Below are 20,695 nucleotides of genomic sequence, written 5' to 3' on the forward strand. Positions count from 1 at the left end.
TCTTCAATCTGTGGGGCACCTGGGTGGCTCAGAGTTAAGCATCTGAACTCTTTATTTTGGCTGGGGTCATGATCTTGGGGTCCTGGAACTGAGCTGTGTGACAGGCTCTGTGTTCATCTCCTCCCCTAATACCCTGCTTACACACTCTCTCTCTCTCAAATAAATAAATAATATCTTAAAAAAAGGACCTCCTCAATCTGATAAAGGGTATCTATAAAAAAAACTATAGGGCATCCTGGGTGGCTCAGTGGTTTAGCGCTGCCTTCAGCCCAGGGCCTGATCCTGGAGACCTGGGATCGAGTCCCACGTCGGGCTCCCTGCATGGAGCCTGCTTCTCCCTCTGCCTGTCTCTGCCTCTCTCTCTCTCTCTCTCTCTCTCTTTGTGTCTCTCATGAATTAACAAATAAAATCTTAAAAAAAAAATATAGCTAACACCATATTTAATGGCGAAAGCCTGGGTCCTTTCCCCAAGATCAGGAAAAACAGAATGGTTTCTACTGTCACCATTCCTATTCAACATCATCCTGTAGGCCCAAGCTGATATAATAGGGCAAGTACTAGAAATAAAAGACACATATTAGAAAGGAAGAAATAAATCTGCATTTAGAGATGTCATGGTTGTGCAGAAAATCTCAAAGAACCTACAAAATAGTTATTAGACTAATAAAGTCAAAAGACAGAAGTTAATATACCAAAATCAATTGTATTTCTTTTTTTTTAAATTTTATTTATTTATGATAGTCACAGAGAGACAGAGAGAGAGGCAGAGACATAGGCAGAGGGAGAAGCAGGCTCCATGCACTGGGAGCCCGACGTGGGATTCGATCCCGGGTCTCCAGGATCGCGCCCTGGGCCAAAGGCAGGCGCCAAACCGCTCTGCGCCACCCAGGGATCCCATCAATTGTATTTCTATATACCAGCAATGAACAACTGGATAAACAATTTGGTAGTTTCTTTTTTTTAAGATTCTATTTATTTATTCATGAGAGACAGAGAGAGAGAGAGAGAGAGACAGAGGCAGAGACAGAGGCAGAGGGAGAGGCAGGCTTCATGTAGGGAGCCCAATGTGGGATTCCAGTCCCGGGACTGCGGGATCACACCCTGAGCGGAAGGCAGATACTCAACTGCTGAGCCACCCAGGCGTCCCAATTTGACAGTTTCTTATAAGGTTAAACACACATTTACCACATGACTTAGCAATTCCACTCCTAGGTATTTACCCAAGTGAAATGTTTACCTATGTTTACACAGAAACCTATATGTAAATGTTTTTATAGCAGCTTTAATTCGTAATCACCAAAAAGTGGGGAAAACCCCCAAAATATCCTTTAATAGGTGAATAGATAAACTATGGGACATTCATATAATGGAATGCAACTCAGCAAAAAAAAAAAAAAAGGGCAGAAACTATTGATTCATGCAACAACATAAATGAGTCTCCAATGCGTTATAGTAAGTGAAAGAAGCCATGCTATATGCTTCTTTTTTTAATGTTTCTAATTATATGACACTGATGCAAAGGGAAAACAATTATAACAGAATACACATGAGTGTTTGCCAATGGCTAGGGTTGTGGGAGGAGTTGACTACAAACAGGTATAGAGAAATTTGGGAGGACAATAAAACTATTCTATATCTTGCTTGTGATGGTGGTTATACAACTATATATGTTGTCAAAACTCTTAGAACTATACACTCAAAAAGGTAAATCTTACTGTATGTTAGACATACCTTAATAAAGTTGAAAGAAAATCAATGTCATTCGCCATACTAACAGAGTAAAAACTAACCATAAAATCATCTCAATAGGATTCAGAAAAAGCCCAATATCTGTTCATGATAAAAACTTTCAGCAAACTAGGGACAGGAACTTCTTCAAACTGATAAAGGACATAAACAAAAAACCTGTAGCAAAGATCATACTTAATGGTAAAGGATTGAATGCTTTCTCCCTAAGATTGTGAACAAAGCAAGGATTTCTCTTTTTACTGACTCAATTAAATATTTTATTGGAGGTTCTAGCAAGTGCAATAAGACAAGGTCAAGTTAAAAAAAAGAGGCATGCAGAACTACTTAGTAAATAAAATTGTCTCTATTTACAGACAACATGATTGTCTATGTAGCCTCTATAAAAAAGCTGTAACAACCAATGAATATATCTGAACATGTGGAAATTGAAATACAAAAAAATACCCAATATCATAAAAATATGAAATACTTAGGAATATATATATATATTTAAAGATTTTATTTATTCATTCATGAGAGACACAGAGAGAGAGAGAGAGAGAGAGAGAGAGAGAGAGAGGCAGAGACACAGGCAGAGGGAGAAACAGGCTCCATGCAGGGAGCCCGATGTGGGACTCGATCCTGGGACTCCAGGATCACGCCCTGGGCCGAAGGCAGGCACTAAACCGTTGAGCCACCCAGGGATCCCCACTTAGAAATATATTTGACAAACGATGTGCAACACCTGTATACTGAAAACTAAAACTGCTGAGAGAAATTAAAGATTTAAATAAATGGAGAGATACACTGTGTTCATGTAAAGACTCAGTATTGTAAGATATAAATTCTCCTCAGTTTATCTATAGATTCTATGCCATCCTAATCAAACTCCCAGGACACTTTTTTTTTAAAAAGATTTTATTTAGGGACGCCTGGATGGCTCAGCAGTAAAGCATCTGTCTTTAGCTCAGGGTGTGATCCTGGAGTCATGCGATTGAGTGTCGCATTGGGCTCCCTGCATGGAGCCTACTTCTCCCTCTGCCTATGTCTCTGCCTCTCTCTCTGTGTCTCTCATGAATAAATAAATCATTAAGAAAAATATTTTATTTATTTTTTTGAGAGAGAGAGAGTGCACATGTGGGAGGGAGGGGCAAAGGGAGAAGGAAAAGCAGATTTCTCCTGAGCAGGGAGTCTGATGCAGGGCTTGATCCAAGGACTCCAAGATCATGACCTGAGCCGAAGGCAGAAGCTTAATTGACTGAGCCACCCAGATACTCCTCCAAGTAGACTCTTTATAGAAATTAACAAGATGATTCTAAAATTTATATGAAAATGCATAGCACCTAGTTTTTCCAAAACAATTTTGAAAAAGAGTAACAACTTTGGGGGTTTATACTACCTGATTTCAGAACTTATAAAGCTAGTGTGATCAAACGTGGGTATTGGCATAAAGATCGACATGTAGATCAATGGAGTAGAATCTAGAAATTGACTTATGGACAATTGATTTTGACAAAGGTGTCAGGTCAAAATGAATCAGACTTAAATGTAAGGCTTAAAACCACATAAATTGTAGAAGAAAACTTAGAGGTAAATCATAGTGACCTTGGGTTTGGCAAAGATTTCTTCAACAGGACATAAAGCCCATTATGCATAAAAGAAAAAAAATGTCAATAAATTGGATAGCATCAAAATTAAAAAGTCTTGCTCTTCAAAAGACACTGTTGGGATCCCTAGGTGGCGCAGCGGTTTGGCGCCTGCCTTTGGCCCAGGGCGCGATCCTGGAGAGCAGGGATCGAATCCCACATCGGGCTCCCAGTGCATGGAGCCTGCTTCTCCCTCTGCCTATGTCTCTGCCTCTCTCTCTCTCTCTGTGACTATCATAAATAAATAAAAATTAAAAAAAAAAGACACTGTTAAGGGAAAAGGCAGGCCACAGCCCAGGAGAAAATATTTTTAAAACATAAAAGTCCTTTGTAGGATATATCTAGAATATATAAAGAATTCTAACTGAAAAGTAAAAAAGACAGCTTAATTAAAAAATGAGGAAGACTTGAACAGGTATTTCATGGCAAAAAGCATCTGAAAAGATGCTCAACATCATTAGTCATATGGGAAATGAAAACTAAAACCACAATGAGGTACCACTACCCATTCACTAGAATATCTAAGATTTAAAAGACTTATCATACTCAGTATTCATAAGAATGTACAGCAACTATAACACTCATAAATTGCTAGTAGGATGGTACAACCAAACAATTTGGCAGTCGCTTAAAAGATAAAACTTACACCTACCATACGAGAGAGCCAGCAGGCCACTCCTAAGTTATCTACCCAAAAGAAATAAAAACATATATCCACACAAAGACTTGTAGACAGATGTTCAGTAAAATATCATAACAGCTAAAAACTGGAAACAACACAAAATGTCCATCAACAGGTAAATGGATAAATTAGAATATAGCCATACAATAGGATGCCATTCAGCAATATAAAGACGTACTGATACACACAATCACAGGGATGAATCTTGAAATAATTATGCTGAATTAGTCAGAAAAATAAAACATTTGTATGATTAAATTTTTTATACAAGTCTAGCAAATAAAAACTAATTTATAGTGACAGAGAGAAGATAACTGGCTGCCTGAAGATGGGGAAGTAGAGGGGTGGACTAGGGAGGGGAGAAAGGAAAGGGATAGAAGTGAGTTCTGGTCATGATGGACATTGACATTGTCTTGCTTGTGCTATATGGATCAATAGTTTCTGTCTTTTTTTTTTTTGCTGAGTTGCATTCCATTATATGATTTCATGGGTGCATCTGTGTCAAACTTATTAAACTATACACTTTAAATATGTACAGTTTATTGTAGGTCAATTGTTAAAAATTAACTGAACCTCACTTGATGCAGGGATGTGAAGGGTTCTCTACTCTGGTCTTTATCTTGTCCAAAGATATTCAAAGGTATCATTAGGAAATCAGGCTTTTTAGGTAGAACTTCAGATTTTGAAGTGTTTTATTCTAAACCAAAAGAAAGCTATTTTCCGGGGGAGTTGGGGGGTGGGGCAAGATGGTGGAGGCGTCCCCAAGTCACCTGTCCCCACCAACTTACCTAGATAACTTTCAAATCATCCTGAACACCTACGAATTCGACCTGAGATTTAAAGAGAGAACAGCTGGAATGCTACAGAGAGAAGAGTGTGCTTCTAACAAGGTAGGGAGGTGGAAAAAAAAAAACCAAAACCAATCAAGTGGGGGAGGGGCCTTGCGAGGAGCCGGTCTAAGGTGGGCTGTGAAAGCCTCCCTGGACAGGAAAGCCCAGTCCTTGAGAAGCAGGAACTTTATTTTTATTTATTTTTTATTTTTTATTTATTTATGATAGTCACACAGAGAGAGAGAGAGAGAGAGGCAGAGACACAGGCAGAGGGAGAAGCAGGCTCCATGCGCCGGGAGCCCGACGTGGGATTCGATCCCGGGTCTCCAGGATCGCACCCTGGGCCAAAGGCAGGCGCCAAACCGCTGCGCCACCCAGGGATCCCAGAAGCAGGAACTTTAAAAATCCATACCAGATTCTTCCTGAACAGAAAGGTGCTTAGCAGGGAACTCGGGCAGAAGCACAGGAGGGGCAGTGGAGCCTCCAGTGTCCCCGAGTCACTAACAGAGGAAGTGCGCCCCGGAAGATAGAGCGCCACAGACTGTGGGTTGATCTCAGTAAAGGGCAGGAGCGCGTGCCCGGCGGGGCTTCAGGAGAAGCTCAGGCAGTGGCTCTGGGGGAGGGGGCTGCACCCTGCTGCCTTGGGGAGCTGTGGCCCCCCGGAGCGCGATTCCAGCAGCACACGTCTCGGCTCCCAGGGTGCCCAGCAGACACAGCCCAGGATCCTGCACTCCCCCCGGAAGAGGTGGAGGCGGAGAGGGCACAGGACAGTGAGGACTCTCCTGCCACCGGGCGCCTACAAGTTGTGGAGCTCAGCAACCCCCCACCCCACCGTCCCCAGAGCATTCAGGACAGTGTGGACTGGGAGACTATGGTAGTTACTGCGGGAGCTGACCCCAGAGCTGGAGAGTTGGCCACCGCCAGTGTTGTTGTTCCTCCTGGTGTCACCCTGTGCCTGGGACAGAGCAGGGCCTCCAGGGAATAGGGGCCTCACAGGATAAACAGCTCCCACTGAACCGTGCACCTGGTGGGGTTGAATCAGCACAGCAGGCCCCTTCCCCAGAAGACCAGCTGAAAGGACAGGGGAAGAGCAAGCTCTTGACTGAACAGCGTTGGAAAGCTCCAGGGGAAGTCCAGGAATTTATAGTATATAGAACCAGAGGATACCCCTCCCTTTTTTTTCTTCCTTTTTCCAATACAACTCGTTTTTAGCCACTCTGCACCAAGCAAAATGACTAGAAAGAAGAACTCACCACAAAAGAAACAATCAGAAACAGCACTCTCTCCCACAAAGGTACAGAATTTGGATTACAGTTTGATGTCAAAAAACCAATTCAGAAGCACAATTATAAAGCTACTGGTGGCTATGGAAAAAAGCATAAAGGAGTCAAGAGACTTCATGACTGCAGAATTTAGATCTAATCAGGGCAAAATTAAAAATCAATTAAATGAGATGCAATCCAAACTGGAGGTCCTAACAACGAGGATTAATGAAGTAGAAGAAAGAGTGAGTGACATAGAAGATAAGTTGATGGCAAGGAAGGAAGCTGAGGAAAAAAGAGAAAAGAAATTAAAAGACCACGAGGAAAGGTTAAAGGAAATAAATGACAGCCTCAGAAGGAAAAATCTGTTTAATTGGGGTTTGAGAGGGCGCCGAGAGGGACAGAGGACTAGAAAGTGTATTTGAACAATTCATAGCTGAGAACTTCCCTAATTTGGGGAGAGAAACAGGCATTTAGATCCAGGAAATAGGGAAGTTCCCCCCATCAAATCAATAAAAACTGTCCAACACCTCAACATTTAATAGTGAAACTTGCAAATTCCAAAGATAAAGAGAAAATCCTTAAGGCAGCAAGAGACAAGAGATCCCTAAATTTTCTTATTTTTTATTTTTTATTTATTTATGAGTGACAGAGAGAGGCAGAGACACCGGCCCAGGGAGAAGCAGGCCCCATGCAGGGAGCCTGATGTAGGACTTGATCCAAGGTCTGGAGGATCACGCCCTGGGCTGAAGGCGACGCTAAACCGCTCAGCCACCCAGGCTGCTCGAGATCCCTAACTTTTTTTTTTCTTTTTTTTTTTTTGAGATCCCTAACTTATAAGGGAAGAAATATTAGATTAACAGCAGACCTCTCCACAGAGATCTGGCAGGCCAGAAAGGGCAGGCAGGATATATTCAGGGTCGTAAATAGGAAGAGTATACAGCCAAAAATACTTTATCCAGCAAGGCTCTCATTGAGAATGGAAGGACAGATAGAGCTTCCAAGATAGGCAGAAACTAAAAGAATATGTGACCACCAAACCAGCTCTGCCAGAAATATTAAGGGGGACTCTGGAAAAGAGGACGCCCAAAGAAATAATCCACAAAAAAAAGGGACTGAATAGGTATTATGATGACACTAAATTGATATCTTTAAATAGTAACTCTGAACATGAATGGCCTACATGATCCCATCGAAAGACGCAGGGTTTCAGACTGGATAAAAAAGCAAGAACTATTTGCTGTCTACAAGAGACTCATTTTAGACCTAAGGACACTGACAGCCTAGAAATGAAAGGTTGGAGAACCATTTACCATTCAAATGGTCCTCCAAAGAAAACAGAGGTAGCAATCCTCATATCAGATAAATTAAAGTTTTTTTTTTAAAGATTTTATTTATTTATTCATGATAGTCACACAGAGAGAGACAGAGAGGCAGAGACACAGGCAGAGGGAGAAGCAGGCTCCATGCAGGGAGCCCGACGTGGGATTCGATCCCGGGTCTCCAGGATCGCGCCCCGGGCCAAAGGCAGGCGCCAAACCGCTGCGCCACCCAGGGATCCCTCCTCATATCAGATAAATTAAAGTTTATCCCAAAGACTGCAGTAAGAGATGAAGAGGGACAGTATATCATACTTAAAGGATCTATCCAACAAGAGGACCTAACAATCATGCCCCTAATGTGGGAGCTGCCAAGTATATCAATCAATTAATAACCAAAGTAAAGACATACTTGATAATAATACACTTATACTAGGAGACTTCAACACAGTGCATTCTGCAAATGACAGCACAACATCTCCAAAGAAACAAGAACTTTAAATGATACACTGGACCAGATGGATTTCACAGATATTTATAGAACTTTACATCCAAACGCACTGAATACACATTTTTCTCAAGTGCACAAGGAATTTTCTCCAGAATAGACCACATACTGGGTCACAAATCAGGTCTCAACAGATACCAAAAGATTGGGATTGACCCCTGCATATTTTCAGACTATAATGCTTTGAAACTTGAACTCAATCACAAGAAGAAATTTGGAAGGAACTCAAACATGTGGAGGTTAAAGTGCATCTTCCTAAAAGATGAAAGGGTCAACCAGGAAATTAGAGAAGAATTAAAAAGATTCATGGAAACTAATGAGAATGAAGATACAACCATTCAAAATCTTTGGGAAACAGCAAAAGCAGTCCTGAGGGGGAAATACATCACAATACAAGCATCCCTCAAAACACTGGAAAATACTCAAATACACAAGCCAACCTTGCACCTAAAGGAACTGGAGAAAGAACAGCAAATAAAGCCTACACCAAGCAGAAGAGAGTTAATAAAGATTCGAGCAGAACTGAATGAAATAGAGACCAGAAAAACTGTGGAACAGATCAACAAAACCAGGAGTTGGTTCTTTGAAAGAATTAATAAGTTAGATAAACCATTAGCCAGCCTTATTAAAAACAAAAGAGAAAAGATTCGAATTAATAAAATCACGAATGATAAAGGAGAGATCACCACCAATACCAAGGAAATACAAACAATTTTAAAAACATTATGAGCAGCTATACACCAATAAATTAGGCAATCTAGAAGAAATGGACGCATTCCTGGAAAACCACAAACTACCAACACTGGTACAGGAAGAAATAGAAAACCTGAACAGGCCAATAACCACGGAGGAAATTGAAGCAGACATCAAAAACCTCACAAGACACAAAAGTGCAGGGCCAGATGGCTTCCCAGGGGAATTCTATCAAATGTTTAAGGAAGAAACCATACCTATTCTACTAAAGCTGTTCCGAAAGATAGAAAGGGATGGAATACTTCCAAACTTGCTCTATGAAGTCAGCATCACTTCACTTCCAAAACCAGACAAAGACCCCACCAAAAAGGAGAATTATAGACCAATATCCCTGATGAACACAGATGCAACAATTCTCAACAAGATACTAACCAATAGGATCCAACAGTACATTAAGAAGATTATTCACCATGACCAAGTGGGATTTATCCCCAGGATGCAAGGCTGGTTCAACATTCATAAAGCAATCAATGTGATAGATCATATCAACAAGAGAAAAAACAAGAACCATATGATCTTCTCAATAGATGGAGAGAAAGCATTTGACAAAACACAGCATCCATTCCTGATCAAAACTCTTCAGAGTGTAGGGATAGAGGGAACTTTTCCTCGGCATCTTAAAAGCCATCTATGAAAAGCCCACAGCAAATATCGTTCTCAATGGAGAAACACTGGGAGCCTTTCCACTAAGATCAGTAACAAGACAGGGATGTCCACTCTCACCACTGCTATTCAACATAGTACTAGAAGTCCTAGCCTCAGCAATCAGGCAACAAAAAGAAATAAAAGGCATTCAAATTGGCAAAGAAGAAGTCAAACTCTCCCTCTTTGCAGATGACATGATACTGTCCATAGAAAACCCAAAAGATTCCCACCCCAAGATTGCTAGAATTCATACAGCAATTCGGCAGTGTGGCAGGATACAAAATCAATGCCCAGAAATCAGTGGCATTTCTAGACACTAACAATGAGACTGAGGAAAGTGAAATTAAGTCAATCCCATTGACAATTGCACCCAAAAGCATAAGATACCTAGGAATAAGCCTAACCAAAGAGGTAAAGGATCTATACTCTAAAAACTACAGAAGACTTCTGAAAGAAATTGAGGAAGACACAAAGAGATGGAAAAATATTCCATGCAAATGGATTGGAAGAATTAATATTGTGAAAATATCAATGCTACCCAGGGCAATTTACACGTTTAATGCAATCCCTATCAAAATACCATGAACTTTCTTCAGAGAGTTGGAACAAATTATCTTAAGATTTGTGTGGAATCAGAAAAGACCCTGAATAGCCAGGGGAATATTGAAAAAGAAAACCAGAGCATCACAATGCCAATTTCAAGTTGTACTACAAAGCTGTGATCATCAAGACAGTGTGGTATTAGCACAAAAACAGACACATAGATCGATGGAACAGAGTAGAGAACCCAGAAATGGGCCCTCAACTCTATGGTCAACTAATATTCAACAAAGCAGGAAAGACTATCCATTGGAAAAAGGACAGTCTCTTCAATAAATGGTGCTGGGAAAATTGGACATCTACGTGCAGAAGAATGAAACTAGACCATTCTCTTTCACCATACACAAAGATAAACTCAAAATGGAGGAAAGATCTCAATGTGAGACAAGAATCCATCAAAATCCTAGAGGACAACATAGGCAACACACTTTTTGAACTTGACCACAGCAACTTCTTGCAAGATACATCTATTAAGGAAAGGGAAACAAAAGCAAAAATGAATTATTGGGATTTAATCAAGATAAAAAGCTTCTGCACTGCAAAAGGAAAAGTCAACAAAACTAAAAGACAACCTACAGAATGGGAAAAGATATTTGCAAATGACACGTCAGATAAAGGGCTAGTATTCAAGATCTATAAAAAACTTATGAAACTTAACAGCAAAGAAACAAACAATCCAATCATGAAATGGGGAAAAGACATGAACAGAAATCTCACAGAAGAAGACATAGACATAGCCAACAAGCACATGAGAAAATGCTCTGCATCACTGGCCATCATGGAAATACAAATCAAAAGCACAATGAGATACCACCTCACACCAGTGAGAATGGGGAAATTAATAAGACAGGAAACAACAAATGTTGGAGAGAATGTGGAGAAAGGGGAACCCTCTTGCACTGTTGGTGGGAATGTAAACTGGTACAGCCACTCTGAAAAAACTGTGTGGAGGTTCCTCAAAGAGTTAAAAATAGAACTGCCCTACGACCCAGCAATTGCACTGCTGGGGATTTACCCCAAAGATATAGATGCAGTGAAACAGCATGACACCTGCACCCCAATGTTTATAACAGCAACATCCACAATAGCCAAAATATGGAAGTTGCCTCGGTGTCCATCGAAAGATGAATGGATAGAAGATGTGGTCTATATATACAATGGAATATTACTCAGCCATTAGAAAGAACAAATACCCACCATTTACTTCAACGTGGATAGATCGGGAGGGTATTATGTTGATTGAAATAAGTCAATTGGAGAAGGACAAACATTATATGGTCCCATTCATTTGAGGAATTTAAAAAATAGTGAAAGGGAATAAAGGGGAAAAGAGAGATAATGAGTGGGAAATATCAGTGAGGGTGACAGAACATGAGAGACACCTGACTCTGGGAAAGGAATAAGGGGTAGTGGAAAAGAAGGTGGGTGGGGGGATGGGGTGACTGGGTGATGGGCATTGAGGGCGACACTTGATGAGATGAGCACTGGGTGTTATGCTATATGTTGGCAAATCGAACTCCAATAAAAAAATATAAAAAAAAGAAAGCTATTTTCCATTTTTTCCTATCCGTAATGTAGATAAGAGAAATGGGAGTGCAAGCTATCCATACCTTCACTCGAGCTGCCGTGCCTTCCATTCCACGGCTCTGAGTCTCCTTCCGCTTATCTGCAACCTCCTGTTGCTTTTGCAGAGCATCTTTGAGACGCTTGTTGGCAGCTGCTGCCTAAATAAAAATGGCTCACAGTAATGTGGAATTTAAGGGTGAAAAAAAATTTTAATGTCCATTTTTCTTTCTTAGTAAAAAAAATGAAAAAATTATATGGGTTTGAGTTCCTATAGGAATCAACTTTTAAGTCTCCATGTACATAATACTGGTGAACTACTACTGCTTTAGAGCCTAAGAGAGGTACACATTTCAAAGAACTACTGCAGACTGAAAGAATCTGGAAATGCACTTATCAATATTACTCTGTATTTTTTTGGAAAGAAGCAAGCTTAGTTGGAAAAAGACATCCTTATTTGAATTTTCATTTCTTCTCAGATTTTTATCTGCTCACAGTTCATGACATATAAACAGGGATTAAGTCTTAGGAATTGCTGGTCAAGATTGGTATCCCTGGTTTTTCAGGACATTGGTTTATTTAAGGCATACTGCTTTGTCAGTACCTAGTCTGAAGGTGATAATACACTTGACCTACCAGGTTGGATTTTCTTACCTCCTCAGTTTTACGTCTGAGCACATTAGACTGTTTCTGGAAGTTTCTTTCAAGTTTGAGCAGTTCATATTGCCTTTTACGGTCCTGAGAGAAAAAAGTCAGACTTTTAATTGCTATTCAGCTAGCGAACATAAAATCTTATAACAATAACTAAAGAGTCCTTCAATGTAAGTCATTGTGGAAAACAGTAATTTTTTATGGTCCCTCAAAAATTAAAATAGAACTACCGTATGATCTAGCAATCTCACTACTGGGTATATATTCAAAGGAAATGAAATATGAAATCAGTATGTTGAAGAGATATTGCATTTTCTTATTCATCGCAGCATTATTCATAACGACCAATACATGGAAAGAACCTAAGACAGATGCATGGATAAAGAAAATGTGGTGCATGTATACAATGGGATATTATTAGCCACAAACAAGAAGGGAATCCTGCCACTTGCAACAACATGGATGAACCATAAAGGTCATTATGGTAACTGAAATAAACCAAACTAAGAAAAACAAATACTGTGTGATCTCACTTATATGTGGAATCTAAGAGTCAAACTCATAGAACCACAGAGTAATGGTGGTTACCAGGAACTGGGGGTGGCGAAAACTGGGGAAAGTTGGTCAAATGGTATAAACTTTCAGTTATAAAATGACTAAGTTCTGAAGATCTATACATAATAGTGACTACACTAACATTAGTTAATACTGTACTATATACTTGAAATCTGCTAAGGAATAGATCTTAAGTGTTCTCAATTCACTGAAAAAAAAAGCAGGTAACTATGTGAGGTGATGGATATATTGCCAACTGGAAACGTGCCATCTCCAAACTTCTTCTATTTCATGATTGTTATGACTATTCTGGATCACTTCATTTCCATATAAATTTTAGGGTCAGCATATGAATTTCAGTAAATAAGCCAGTTGGAATTTTGAATGAGATTGTACTGAATCTGTAGATCAATCTGAGGAGTATTCCGTCTTAAGAATACTAAGTCTTGGGCAGCCCCAGTGGCGCAAGCGGTTTAGCGCCGCCTGCAGCCGGGAGCGTGATCCTGGAGACCTGGGATTGGGTCCCACGTCGGGCTCCCTGCATGGAGCCTCTCTCTCTCTTTGTGTGTCTCTATGAATAAACAAATAAAATCTTAAAAAAAATACTAAGTCTTTCTATTCATGAACATGGACTATCTTTCCATTTATTTAATTCAATGATATTTTATAGTATTTAGTTTATAAATTTTACACTTATTAAGCTTATTCCTAAGTATTTTATTCTTATTGATGCTATTATAAATGGAATTGCTTTCTTTACTTTCAAATTGGTTTTTAGTGTATAGAAATACAACTGACTTTTGTACATTGAACTTATATCCTGCAACCTAGCTGAACTCACGTATTAGTTTCCCCAGTTTTTTAGTAGATTCTCTAGCATTTTATACATACACGATCACATTACCTGTCAGCGGTGAGAGTTTTGCTTCTTCCTTTCCAATCTGGATGCCTTTCACATGTTTTTCTTGCCTAAGTGCCCTGGCTGGAACCTCCAGGACAATGTGGAATAAAAGTGACAAGAACGGATATTCTTGTCTTGTTCCTGATCTTAGGGGGAAAGTTTTTTCTTTCCTTATTATGATGTTAGCTGTGGGTTTTCATAAATGCCCTTTATCAGGTTGAGGGAATTCCTTTCTACTCCTAGTTTCCTGAGTGTTTTTATTATGAAAGGGTGATGGATTTTGTCAAATGTGTTTTCTGTCTGTTGAGATAATCATGTGCTTCTTGTCCTTTATTCAATTGATATGGTGTAATAGATTAAGTGATTTTCAGATGTTAAGGAAAGCTTACATTTTTTCAGATGAGCCCTACTTGCTCATGGTGTTTCATTCTTTTTATATGTTGCTGGATTCAATTTGTTAGTATTATGTTGAAGATTTTCACATCCATGTTCATAAGAGATATTGGTCTGTAGTTTTCTTGGAATGTCTTCAGTTTTGGTATCAAGGAAATACTGGCCTCATAGAATGAGCTGGGAAATGTTTCCCCCAGTTCTGTTTTTTGGAATAGTTTCTGAAAATTTGGTATTCTTTCTTCTTTAAATGTCTGATGGAACTCACCAGTGAAGCCATCTGGGCCAGGGCTTTTCTTTCTGGTTATTTATGTATTTAGCCATTTATTTATTTAACAGAGTGCACACCTGAGTGCAGGGGTGGGGGCAAAAGGAGAAGGAAAGGGAGAGAGAAACCTCAAGCAGACTCCCTGCTGAACGTGGAACCTGACTCAGGGCTTGATCCCAGGACCCTTAACTGATTAAGCCAGCCAGGTGCCCTCTTCTGGGAACCTTTAAACCAGCAAATTAATCTCTTGTTATGGGTCTGTACAGATTTTCTATTCTTTTTTTAAGATTTTATTTATTTATTCATGAGAGAAGCTGAGAGAGAGAGAGAAGCAGGTTCCATGCAGGGAGGCCGACGCAGGACCTGATCCCAGGACTTCAGGACCATGCCCTGGGCTGGAGGCAGGCGCTAAACTGCTGAGCCACCCAGGGATCCCCAAGATTTTCTATTCTTGAGTCAGCTTCAGTAGTTTTTATCTTTCCAAAAACTTTCCCATTTCATTTAAGCTATCTATAATTTGTTGGCATGCAGTTGTTCATAAGTATTCCCTTTTAATGCTTTCATTCTGAAAACTAGTAGTGATGCCCCTCTTTATTCCTAATTTTAGTAATTTGAATCTTCTCTTTTTCTTGTTAAGCCTACCTAAAGATTTGTCAGCATTTGTTGATCATTTCCAAGGTCCAATTTTTGGTTTCACTGATTTCCTCTATTATTTTTTCTATTCTTTATTTCATTAATTTCCACTCTAACCTTCAACATTTTTGCCCATCTGTTAGCTTTCGGTTTAGTTTGCTCATTTTTTCCCAGTGTCTTAAAGTGGAAGTCTAGATTATTGATTTGAGATCTTTGCTCATTTTTAAATAGGCATTAACAGCTATAAATTTTTCTCTAAACACTGCTTTAGCTGCATCCCATAAATTTTGGCATGTCTTTATTTTTATTTATCAGAAAATTTCCATGTGATTTCTTATTTAACTCGTTATTTAATTAGGACTGTGTTGTTTAATTTCCTCTTATTAGTGACTTTCCAAATTCCTATTGATTTCTTATTGCATTCCACTGTGGTTGGAAAACATACTTTATATTATTTCATTCCTTTTAAACTTATTTTTTCCCTTTTAAATGCACTGAGCAATGTTTATGGCCTAACGTACAGTCTATCCTGGAGAATGTTCTATGTGCACTTGAGAAGACTGTATACCCTGCTATAGTCTATAGATGTCTGTTAGGTCTAGTTAGTTTATTGTATTGTTAATTCTTTGACATCCTTGATGATACTTTGCCTAGTTGTTCTATCCATTATTGAAAGTGAGGTATTTACATGTCCAAATATTATTTTATTATTTAAAGATTTTATTTATTTATTTATTTATTCATGAGAGACACAGAGAGAGAGGCAGAGGGAGAAGCAGGCTCCACGGAGGGAGCCCGACGTGGGACTCGATCCCAGGTCTCCAGGATCAGGCCCTGGGCTGAAGGCAGGCGCCAAACCGCTGAGCCACCCGGGCTGCCCATGTCCAAATATTATTATTGATTTATTTCTCCCTTCATTTCTGTCCATGTTTGCTTCATGTGTTTTGAGGCTTTGGTGTTAGGTGCATATATTTTTCGTAATTGTTATATCTTCCTGATGGGTTGACTCTTGTATCATTATAAACTGTTCCTTTCTATTTCTAGTAATATTTTGTGTTTTAAAGTGTATTTTGTCTGTATAGCCACATCAGCCTTTTTTTGGTGTTTGAATGGTAGATCTTTTTCCAACTTTTTACTTTCAACTTATTTGTATCTTTGAATTCATTATATGTCTTCTGTAGACACCATGTCTTTGTTATGGATCCTGTTTTTTTAAATCTAGTCTGACACTCTTTGCCTTTTGAGTAGATGGTTTAATCTACTCACATTATGTTATTATTGCATGTTTGGATTCATATTTTCATGTATACTTTTTAAATGTCATATCTTTTTTGTTCCTCCATTCTTCCTTTACTTCTTTCTTTTATATTAAGTGAATGAAGTATTTTTTAGGGCAGCATATTGATTCCTTTAATGATCATTTCACTCTATTCTTGAGTTATTTTCTTAATGATTGCTCTAGTACTTATAATAAACATCTTAAAAGAATCTACTTCAGGGATCCCTGGGTGGCTTGGCAGTTTAGCGCCTGCCTTCGGCCCAGGGTGTGATCCTGGAGTCCCTGGATTGAGTCCCACATCAGGCTCCCTGCGTGGAGCTTGCTTCTCCCTCTGCCTATGTCTGTGCCTCTCTCTTTGTGTGTCTCTCATGAATAAAAAAAAAGAATCTACTTCAGATTTATATTAACTTAATTCCAGTGAGACATAGAAATGTTATTTCTATACAGTTATTCTCTTCCCTTTCTGTGCTATTATTATATAAATTATATCTGTATGTAACCATGAAATTCACTATTATTATTACTTTATATAAGTTATCCTTTAAATAAGCTGAGATGAAAGAAGAACAAATATATATTTATAGAATTTGTTCTTATTTAGCATTTCTGGTTCTCATTTCTTCCTATAGATTCCGGTTACCATTTGATGCCATTTCTTTACTCAAATACAACTTTGCTCCCAGCTACCTCCTTTGTCAAATATGTTAGATTTCTATATGTTATAGACTCATCAATACAATTATATAAATATTATTTTATATAATTGCTTTTTAAATCAGTTAAGAGGGGGCACCTGGGTGGCTCAGTGGCTGAGCATCTGCCTTTGGCTCAGGATGTGATCCCAGGGTCCTGGGATTGAGTCCCACACTGGGCTCCCTGCAGGGAGCCTGCGTCTCCCTCTGCCTATGTCTCTGCCTCTCTCTGTCTTTCATGAATAAATAAAATCTTAAAAAAAATAAGTCAGTTAAGAGAAGGGAGAAGAAATACACAATTATAATACTGTCTTTTAGAATTACCTACATAATATCTTTACTGGTACTCTGTGTTTTCTCTGTGTGTGTGCGTGCGTGTGTGTGTGTAGATTCAAATTACTATCTGGTATCACTTGCTTTCAGACTAAAGTTCTTTTAGTATTTCTTATAAGGTAGGTCTGCTAAAAACAAAATCACTTAGCTTTTGTTTATCTGGGAATGTCTTTATTTTGTCTTCAATCTTGAAAGAAAATTTCGTTGTCTGTAAAATTCTTGGTTGATATTATTTTACTTCAGCACTTTTAATATGTTTTCCCATTGTCTTCTGCCCTCCATTGTTTTTGATGGCATTCAGCTGTTATTTTTTGGGGGGTTGCTTGTATGTGATGAGTCATTTTATCTTGCTTTCAAGTTTTTTTTGTCTTTTGTCTTTCATCATTTTGACATAATGTGTCTTGGTGTGGTTCCCTTTCCATTTATTTTGGAGTTCACTGAGCTTCTTAGATGTGTAGATATTTTGTAGCAAATTTAGAAATTTTTCAGCCATTATGTTTTTGAATATTTTTACTATTGTTTTACTTATTGTTCTCATGGAGCTACCAGTCTCTTAATTGCTCACTACCAAAATTTCCATTATTTTTGATAGCTCCTTTAGGTTTTAACTTCCCCAAACTCTGTCCCCAAATAAAGAGAGCACCTTAGGGAGGGCTGCATTCCTATGACTGTTCCAATGCCAATGCTCCCCATCACCCCTGGGGAACCTCTGTATTACTGCTCAAGACTGGGGAGTGGGGATAGTATGCACTTCTCTGAGTTACTTCTCTGTTCTGTGAGTAGGGTGCTGGGCAGGGTCAGTATACTCTATTTTTCTTGACTTGCCTCTCCTGACATGGAATCTATATCCTATGATTGGGTTGGGGTAATCAGGCCCCAGTATTCCTGGTCTTCTGTAGCAGGAGCAGTTTCCATCCTACACATGGGGGCTAGGTAGAAGAAAGGATCCCCAGACCATCTTGGTTGCTCTTGCCTGAAATAGAACTTCAGCAACATGAAGCTGTGGGGGATGAAACAGAAGAAACCATAGCCACAGACTGGAAGTTGAGGAATGAGGGGAGTGAGCTGATTGTGGCTCAAGTGCCACAGACTCTTGCATCTTACTGAGATCTAGATTTCTTGAATACAGTTTCTTTGCTATATGCCCTCAGGACATATAGAGACTTTCAAGGGCTGTTTTTATAAATTTCACTACTTACATTTCTTTTGTGGAAAAGAGTGTTCACAAAGCTCCTCATGCAACTATTTGAAAAGTGCTTCTCCTTATTTCTTGACCCAATGTATCACATTCTGGCCAATTCTAAAAATTTCCCTGTATCAATGTCCTTTCTAAGAATACTGTTACTACTGTAATTCAAGCCCTTACTATCTTCCTGGATGATGTAACATGTTCTTAACTTCTGTTCTGGGGGGATCCTTGGGTAGCTCAGAGGTTTAGCATCTGCCTTCGGCCCAGGGTGTGATCCTGGAGTCCAGGATTGAGTCCCACATCAGGCTCCCTGCATGGAGCCTGCTTCTCCCTCTGCCTGTGTCTCTGTCTCTGTCTCTCTTTCTCTGTGTGTGTGTGTCTCATTAATAAATAAATAAAATCTTTAAAAAATATTCTGTTCTGGCCTCTAGTTTCTCAGTACTTCAGTTTGTTAAACACATTACTCTCAGATGTATCTTTCTAAAGCAGTACTTGGCTGATACCACTTTGTTTCTCAAAAACCTTAAAAATCTTTACATTGCTAACAAAATAAAGTTCACATTTCTGAAATCTTTAACAATCTAGCTTCATTGTGTTTCTGATGGAATCTCCTACCATCCTTCGTCTCACTAGGACCATTCATCTTTCCTTGAATAGCTTACAAAGTTGTCACCTGTGTCTTTGCTCTTGCTGTTCCATCTATCTAGAATGCCTTGCACTTGTCTCTATCAAAATCCTCCCTATCATTCAAGGCCTGTTCAGCTGTCATCTTTTCACTCTAATTGGAAATATGCTTTCTTTTCTTAATTACATTGGTATTTTAGGCCATTCATAAAGCACAGATTTCTTTATTCCTTGAATTAAAGAAAACTGTGCTTATGTCTCACCTTCCCCTCTAGATAAGACATTCTTCAAGGGTAGAGCTCATATACTACTCATCTTTCTCTTTTCCATGGTATCTAGTGCATAGTACCTTAAATATAGTGGACGTTTAAGAAATCCTTGTTAAAATTCATGAATGTGTCACATTTTTGGAGATAACCAGCTTTTTGAAGAAAAGTTTCAATGTTAGTCAGCCCAGAGAAGGGTTTATTAGGTAGGCCTTTGGAAGGTTATAGTTACTTACCCTTTCTTTTAACTGGATAACTTCTTTGTCTTTTTGTTGTTTCCACTGTCTAAACTTCTCAGCATCCTCTTTCATCTGACGCATTAACTGTACCCGCTGGCTTTTCATCACCTGTAAAAACAAAACCCAGTACAAGTATTAGTCATCTACAGTTATTCTAGGCTGATATGCAGATGGATAGACTAACTATTAAGAGAGAAAACCCAGAGCTAAACTGAGAAGGCTGCCAACAGATTTTCTGATTAGGCTTGCAATACCCCTTGCTATGCTTGCACAAGGTTTCCAAGTATAGACTGCACAAACGAACATGCTGAAGAAACTTTAAAAAATGTACAAAGAGCTAAATCCAGCCCTAAATTCTTTGTATGTAAATGAAATTTCAAGGAAATATCTACTAAGCCTCAAGGACAAATCCACCTAGCAACCATTGTATTCTAAAGGTTTCGGTATAAGTGGCTTGTGACTCCACTTTCTAGATGTCAGAAGTCGAACGTTCAATAACTGAAAATAATTTCCAGGTGTCATCACTTTGTAACTACTTTACAGAATTATTCAGCATTATCACGGAAGGTGGTCAGGATATCATGACAAAATATTAAGGTATCTTTCTCCTTTGGTTTCAGAGACTTTAACATTAAACTCTGAATGTTAAAGCCAGGTTTTGTTATTCAGATTCTAGATGACTACCAAGACAATGTCCCATAAAAGGGACATTTGTGGAGAGTCACACATTTGAAATGATGGTCCTGCCTGCTACTTTCTCATCTGACAACACCTCTGTAGTATAATTCTAAATGGAACACCTATGTTTGTAAGTTTTAATGAAATAAACCCAAGGATGAGAGCTTATTACCCGTATTTCCTGGTTCAATTTGGAAACGGTATGCTCTGTGGACTCTTTCAGCTTCAGAAGTTTGGACTGTTCATTCAGCTTCTTCTTCAGATCAGCCATTTGACCCTCTAGCTCCTGGAGACGTTTACGGCGGCGCTCACTCAACCTAAAAACAGATGCTATAGGAATGAAGACTAGCAGCAGCAAAACTTGACTTCAAAAGACATAGTGTTAGACTCCCAGGTTCACAGGGAGATATATATATATATCTAATATATATATTATATATATATCATAGGTGATCAGTCAC

The 20,695-nt window shown here is 39.0% G+C and overlaps 1 protein-coding gene across 4 annotated transcripts in view; it reads right to left on the reverse strand.

The window, feature by feature from the left end:
- The window catches only part of KIF4A (kinesin family member 4A), a 125,235-nt gene that overhangs the window by 25,511 nt on the left and 79,029 nt on the right, over positions 1-20,695 (reverse strand). For all 4 annotated transcript variants that reach the window (XM_072816665.1, XM_072816666.1, XM_072816667.1 and 1 more), the window contains exons 17-20: positions 20,407-20,551; positions 19,554-19,664; positions 12,191-12,274; positions 11,584-11,697 (exon numbers count right to left, since the gene is read on the reverse strand). In XM_072816665.1, the coding sequence (XP_072672766.1) occupies positions 11,584-11,697; positions 12,191-12,274; positions 19,554-19,664; positions 20,407-20,551 (454 nt within the window). The remainder of the gene's footprint in view (positions 1-11,583; positions 11,698-12,190; positions 12,275-19,553; positions 19,665-20,406; positions 20,552-20,695) is intronic.

The sequence above is a fragment of the Canis lupus genome, chromosome X (assembly GCF_048164855.1).
Source record: "Canis lupus baileyi chromosome X, mCanLup2.hap1, whole genome shotgun sequence".
Classification (NCBI taxonomy): Eukaryota; Metazoa; Chordata; class Mammalia; order Carnivora; family Canidae; genus Canis; species Canis lupus.